The following is a 7,493-nucleotide window of genomic DNA, read 5'->3' on the forward strand; positions in this document are numbered from 1 at the left end:
GGAAACCTAAAAAATGTTTTTACTCCACACTTCAGGTAGTGCGCAATTAATTTTGCTTGAGTACGAATGCACTCAGTTATCAAGAAGAAAAGCCACAGTAATTCTTGTATATTTTTACGCTTTCTTGAGTTCGAACCTTTAAAAAGTGTGCGTGAGACGCCACATGTTGTTACATTTGCAACTGTCTGCAGCCAGGATTTTGAAAGTGAGCGAACTTGTGATTCCCGACTGTAGTTAAAAGTGTGCTTTATTATCGATATATTTCATTATTATGGCATTCATGTGATTTCTGACGCGCCGCTGTTTGGAAACGCTGCGTGTTTGAAAAGAAACCGTAATTTTACTAACACTCCCCGCACCGGCAGTCCGAGTGTGTGTATGTGTGTGTGTGTGTGTGTCAGAGTGAGTGTTTGTCTGTTTGCTTCTTGCTGTCACCCGCATAAATAAACTTAAAGAAAGACGAATGGATGTATAAATGCTTTATACATTTGTGGCTAAATATGCTAACATTTTCATAATGTCAAATATGGTTTACGGTGATGTAACGCAGCGTGATTGAAAACGTGCTAAAACGAAAAATAAAACACAGACAGATGGATAAATATGAAATTATTGCAACAGGAATTAATAGCCACTGCTTGTGTCCGCGGTGACCTGCGGGATCACACCTCGACTTCGGTGTGTGTGTGTGTGTGTGTGTGAGTTCCGGCTCACATTCACAGTGATGCAGAATATCGCCCCCACAGCGTGCGTGCGTGCGTGCGTGCCCCCCTCGAACACCAGATACCCCAGGAGCGCGCCGTGGGCTGCGGGCCGCACTGATTTCCCCAGAGGAAGGAGGGGACCCGCTCGGCGGGCCGCACACCTGCACAATAGCGCATTTATTAGAGCGCATTTATTACTGCGCGTGATTGGCCGCTCTCGGCGCGCGCGCGCGCGCACACACACGTGCGCTCCATTACCCTCCACTTAATTGTTTCTGACGGACTGCGGTGCGCGGCCTCCGCGGGACATGGAAGCATTTATTGTCTCGCGTGTAATAGTGACGGTCTCGTTTCCTGCTCGTGCGCGCGCGCTGCGCGTAACCACAGAGGAGCGCTTGAAGAGAGCAAAAGAGATAATGATACGCTGCCAGAAGTAATCACGGGCCTTATAAATAAACGGATCTGATGTCCCCTGGATTTCATAGGTTGCCATTCAGCCATATTCGGTGGAAGGCAGAGCAGACACGAATCATCATGGAAGGGCACTTTGGAAAATAATTTTCAGCCCGAAATACCCTTGATAAGTTTAGCAGCAATGCGTTTTCACAAACTAGACTGGGTCATGTCAACGCTATTCAACAACCCTTGCCATGCCAAGTCGACACTTAAGCATTTAAACCAGGCTGAACTTGAGCGTAAATCGCCGTGCTTTTATTTGTGTGTTTGATTTATTAAATGGCAACATGAGAGTTCAACATGATTTCTCCGCGTCTTTCCTAATGGAAGAATCCTTGTGATGATGTTACTGTATGTATCACAACATAAACACATCACACGAGTCACGGCTTGCTCGATTCCCTCATAAAGAGTACGAAAAGCCTTAATAAAACATATTCGAGGTAGACTGAAAGCCTTAACGTAGTATGGGTCGGTTTTGACATCGCTTGATCGTTTCTGTTTATTTTTCTGTTGTGTTTAAACTCGCCGACGAGTGTGATCACGCAGGAATGCAGCGAGCTCCATACTGCCCCCTAGCGACGCTTCGGAGTGGCGCCGTCAGCGCTGCGCACGTCGCGTTTCACGGACTAAAAGTAAAACGAATGTTCACTTTTTCCAGATGTGCATCTGCGCTGAAGTAAAAATGTTCTGAGGAGCCAGTTCACGTAAATGCAAATTTAAGTGACTAGTTGAATATTACATTTTCTATATTCTTGAAAACAGCATCACATCCCTAGGATTAATTTCTGCTGTGGGCTCTGTAAACAAAGCGATTTTTATTTCCTATATTTTTCAAACAAATTTTTCTCATTTTCCCCCGACTGGTTTTATTTTTTACGTTAAATATGGAGAATTAAGATTTTTTTCTTAGTATTATAAAGACCGCTGACGAGTTTCTATTTAATTTCTATTTCATGCTAACATTTTTTCCCGTTGTGAATGTAGGCCGGTGTACTTTGTTCGATGTACTCAATACATACATAAAAAGCAAGAAAAAACTAAATCAAGACGTAGATTATAATATAAACTTCACCTACTGAAACCGAGTGGGTAAATTAATATCATTTAACAATTAAGTATTGTGTAATAATAATAATAATAATAATAAAAATAATAATAATAATAAAATAATAATATAGATTTTAAAATTAACTACTGTAAGTATTAGCTATACTAAGGAAAATATTACTTTGCAATTTAAAGACCATTCTTGTGAAATATGCTTTCTAGGCGTATTTGCGAAAATGCACAGATTCTCGATTCTCATCCACTCCTCCAATAGACACTTTACTTCTGTCAAAAAACACATTTTTTACAGTGAAAGGATTAATAAAAAGCATCTACGAAATCAGCAAATAGTATGTAGGCAGCTGCACATTTTCAGTGTTTTAAAATGAGTGTTTCGAAAATGTAAATTAATAAAAAAAATTCTGTCCATATGAAAATATTTTAAGGTCAGGGAGGTCTGTATCCTTTACCATGGTGTTATTAACTTGAATTCCACGCAATATTAATCGTTCTTTCTGTTTTGAATATTTACACCCCATTTCAAGGTCTGGTCTGAGAGAAACGAGTAATTTAATGCTCACATTCTTGGTATATTTCTTTTGTTTTCTTTTCTTATGGTCTATTTAAATTGTAGGATTTTCAATGCGATTTCGTTTATTGATATATAATCAGCTCCATCTCTGGTTCATCTTCACACTTGAACATCATAAATCTGCTCAGTTAGTACCCCTCACACAGGGGCCTTGGTTTTCTTCAAAAATAGATCCATTTTAAATATTTTTCCTACAACTTTTGCATCATGATTTAATTATTTTTTCGGGAAAAAATCTCACTCATTACAACAAAACTCCACACATGGTGCACATGGGGAAAACATGCTTAGGAGAGCAGTGTAAGTTTTCATATGTTCATATTTACACATTTTCCAAATATCCCATCCCACCTCCTGCTGTAGTACCCTTGATCAAGGTACTTACCCTGATTTGCTCCAGTATAAATACCGAGGTGTATAAATGGGAAAAATCAGTGTGAAGTTGCCTTAGTGACATTGAAAGCTGACCTGGACGAAGATATGAACGAACGAACAAACAAATAAACAAACAAATTATGTGGTTGTCTTTCAGTATAATTTTGGTTCAGCTTGTCTCCCCCCCCCGGCGATGTCTCACGTTGGAATTTCGATTTTTCTGCCCCATTTGACGCTCTTCTGGAGGAAACCTCAGGGCACCTTGTGTTCTCCTTACTTTTATTAAAATTACTATAGGAAGCTGGAGGCGGGGCCTTGCGAGGGGGGGGGGGGGGGGGGTTCGATGCCTTGGTCCTGGCACATCCAGTCCGGGGGGTGGTGGTTGAGGACAGTCATAGGCTGCGCTCCTCCCGCCGGGGCTGCGCTCCACCTCCACCCCCCCTCCGATGGTGCCCTGAGCGCACGGCCTCCCTCCTCCCTCCCTCCTCTCCAAAGAGCGCCTCTTCCACGACGTACGGCGGGACTCGCCGATCTCTTCGCACGTTCACACACATGCTGGGGCTGCTGGGATGAGAGCCGCCCGGGGCAGCGCTGCTCGCTCGGGTACCGGATACCGCCTCCGCCTCCGCCTGCGCCTCGTACCCGGGACCGCGGGGCCGTCCGCGGGACTCGATCATGGACCAAATCATGTTCCCCTGCGCGAGAAGAGCGGCGCTGCGCTCCAGCTTTGACTCTTAATGCTCCTTTTTCTCGTCCTCAGCTGCTTGTCGTGAGAGAAACCTTCTGGGGAAATAAGCGTTCCAGCGCTTCGGATATATTCCTCCTCCTCCTACCATCATTTTACGCAGTTTTTTCTTCTTGTTGTTTGTTTGTTTGTTTGCGCCGGTGCAATGATGCAGCACCCAATGCCAATGGAGCTCGGAGTCGGAGCTCCTTACTACCCCGCCGAGGCTCATCCGGACCACAGGTCCCACCGCTACCGGAGCTTCATGATCGAGGAGATCCTGACCGAGCCCCCGGACCACAAGGTGACCGCCCCGGCCGGAGAGCTGCTCAAGTTCGGGGTCCAGGCGCTGCTCTCCGCGCGCCCCTACCACAACCACCTGGGTAAGAGCGAGGAGGGGAGCGCGCCCACGAGGGGCTGACAGCGGTCACGCCAAAGAACCCGTTTCTATCGCGGCGGTACAGCTTCTTATTAGAACTCGTAAAATTTTCATCGCACCTCATGCGAGTTCCATTCCCAGGTAGAGAGAAGGTTTTGGGAAATGAACTTGGAGGAGAAAAGCCCTTCCTTTTTTCGGGCTTGGAGTGGGAACAAGGGTTCGAAGCCCTTAAGGCTTATTGCACATTTTCAATCAATGTAGTATAATATCATTTAAAATATAACATCTATCTATCTATGTGTCTGTCAGTTTGTCTTTGTTTTTTTTTTTTTTTTACTTTCTAAATCTAGAGTGACAGTCCAAAACAATGTATTTCCTTATATATTTACTCATGTTCCTTTATATTCTTATATTCACTGTATCCATTTGTTGCTGGTTGCTCATGAGCCATGACCACAGTCCACCTGTGTACCACTGACCTGCTCTTAACTGTGTTCCAGCAGACACTGTAATGATCCAAGTAGGAAAACCGGAGGAAAGACTGTAGCATTTGTGTTTAATTTGAATTTGGTTTCCTTTAAACTTATGTTGTGTAATAATTAGGATCTAAAATTATTCGTGTGTTGAATAATAAGAAATATGCTTTGCCCATTGTTAGTGTTGAAGAAGTTCGGTTGTGCCTGGTTCTTTTTGACCCGCCCTGGTGTCTAATTTTTATTTTCTGCCCAACTTTCTGCCCAAGTTAGTCGTCCTGTGTCTATACAACAAATTGAGCAATGTGTGACCTGTTTTTTTTAAGTTGTGCAATTTAAGGTACTAAACATTAAGAAGTATGTAAATATGGCACACATTTAGTGGTTTTTGTGTCTGTAAACTGGAGCCTCAGCAGCATAGTTGGTGTAATGGGTTCAATATAAACATTCAGTTAACTGGAAAAGAATAAAGTACATCAATGGAAGGTGTGGTTTGGCTGAAAATTTGATGACTCAGGCAGGGAAAAATTTTACACAAGTCTTGAAGTGCATGAAAGACCTTGTATAGGCCTAAATTTTGTTTTGGGTGCTGGAAATATTTTTACCAAATTGTGAAATTGTAATTTAAATGTTTTGTAGAAATGTATTATTATTATTATTATTATTATTATTTTTATTATTAGCACTACTAGTAGTTGGAGCATTATTGTTGTTTTGTGCCACCAGTAGTGTCGATGGTATATAAATATAACTCTTCCTGTATGATTTTGCTTTCAGTCTTGAAAGAGCAGACCAGCATCCTCAAGTTTCCCATGTCTCCACTGTCGTGTCCTCTGGGCGCCCCGCTAGGATCCGCTCTCTTATCGGGAGCCCCGGGTCTTCAGGTCGGCACAGCTTCCCATCACCTGCCGCTGGACCTCCACCTCCGCAGCAAGCTCGACCCTGGAGGGGATGGAGGGAGCAAGACGAAGAAGGGCCGCAGGAGCCGAACCGTCTTCACGGAGCTGCAGCTCATGGGCCTCGAGAAAAGATTTGAAAAGCAGAAGTACCTCTCCACACCCGACAGGTCGAGTAGCCTCAGTATTTCCCACAGTGGCTCCAGGAAGTGAATGCAAAATATCATCATCATCATCATCACCATCACCACTTTCTTTTTTAATGGACACAGAGTGCTGCTAATTTCCCTTGGACTAAGAACAGTTGAGCATTTCACATTTTTTGCTATAAAAATATATATTTTGGATGCAGTACGTACACCATGGTGGCACAGTAACGCGAACGCAGTTTTAGCTGGAGGCCGCAACAAACCCAACTTCTCATTACTGTGTAAAACACATACTTTGTCGCAATGTAAAATATATGTGCCACTGCGGTATTTTGACAATAATTTTTGCAGAATTTTTACAATCATAAATGGTCTTCTTAAAAGAAAAATTAAAAAAACACGCTTTTTTTCCTCTTTTTTGATCTAAATTTTACATTTTAAGCTAAATCTCCTGTTAATTTTTGAGTTAAGACAAAGTTCAATGTCTTTTAGCGTGACGTTGTCACAGATTAGCAGAGCAGAATCTGTCAAAAATCTTATACAGTGTGTTTTATGGTAGGGACCCTCTGTATAGAAAATACTGAAGAATAAATTTGTCTTTCTTTAAATATGCAGAATAGACCTTGCAGAGTCTTTGGGTCTTAGTCAACTGCAAGTAAAAACATGGTACCAGAACAGAAGAATGAAGTGGAAGAAAATAGTGAGTATTTCTTTATTTTCGATATTTCATTTTCCCCGTAGAAACTGCAACTGCCGTTGTCACGTGTCGGAAAGTGTTGGGATTTGGCAAAAACGCGGGGGAACTGCTTGCCCTGCGTTCATCTGCTGGGGTCGTTGGTGGTGCAGTGATGCTGTCTGTTCATGGCTAGGTCCTGCAAGGCGGGGGTCTCGAGTCGCCCACCAAACCCAAAGGCCGTCCGAAGAAGAACTCGATTCCCTCCAGTGACCAGTTGTCTGAGCAGGAGAGGCCCCGGGACGTGGAGCAGGGGTCAGAGGGCTCGTCCTCTTCGAATTCACACTCGAACCAAGAGGAATAAGCGTGGAGCACTTCCGTTTCATCATCACCAACCGACTACGGCTTCGGGATCTATCGAAAATCTTTCCTTTTCGATTTTTCGGAGGTTCTTGCCTGAAAGCCCACAGTTTTGGCACTAGAGACTGATTTAGGCCTACCGCACCCGGTGGTCTGTTTTTTTTTTTTTTTTTTTTTTTTTTTTTTAATATTTTATTTCACTTTTTGCATCAGATAATCACAAGTAACAGTTCCTTCAACGAAGAACTCAATTGTCCTCGATTCGGAGAGAAGGAACAGTAACAGTATCTCTGGTCAGTAGATCAACTGTCTGTCTTCATGGACCCTCTTGACCCTCATTTACACACACATTTCGTGTTTGAGGAATACTGCATACTAATGTTTTTTGAGGAATACTGCATAATATTAAATGTGTTTTGAAAAATATTTTTGGTTCTTTAATTTTCTACTATGCTAAAAATAGAAAAGCACTCTGAGTGGGATAAAAACGGTATTTATAATAGCTTCCATTACCACTTTCAGAAAGCTTATGCCTGTTACTTTTGATTTTGCTATTTCTTACTTCCCACATTTTTATTTTTGTAGTTTTATAGTTTTTTTCTCATCTATATGTGGGGCAGGTCATAGCCTAGTGGTTCCCGCTGCTGCCTTTGGATTGGAAG

General features: G+C 42.7%; 1 protein-coding gene across 1 annotated transcript; it reads left to right on the top strand.

The window, feature by feature from the left end:
- The first annotated feature begins 3,691 nt into the window (after positions 1–3,691).
- Positions 3,692–6,949, top strand: barx1 (BARX homeobox 1). Its single transcript, XM_018734070.2, has 4 exons — positions 3,692–4,284; positions 5,531–5,819; positions 6,414–6,498; positions 6,668–6,949. The coding sequence occupies exons 1-4, from the start codon at positions 4,068–4,070 to the stop codon at positions 6,833–6,835; spliced, it is 759 nt and encodes a 252-aa protein (XP_018589586.1). The 5' UTR covers positions 3,692–4,067; the 3' UTR covers positions 6,836–6,949.
- Positions 6,950–7,493: the final 544 nt, after the last annotated feature.

Source organism: Scleropages formosus, chromosome 22 (genome assembly GCF_900964775.1).
Source record: "Scleropages formosus chromosome 22, fSclFor1.1, whole genome shotgun sequence".
In the NCBI taxonomy this organism is placed as follows: Eukaryota; Metazoa; Chordata; class Actinopteri; order Osteoglossiformes; family Osteoglossidae; genus Scleropages; species Scleropages formosus.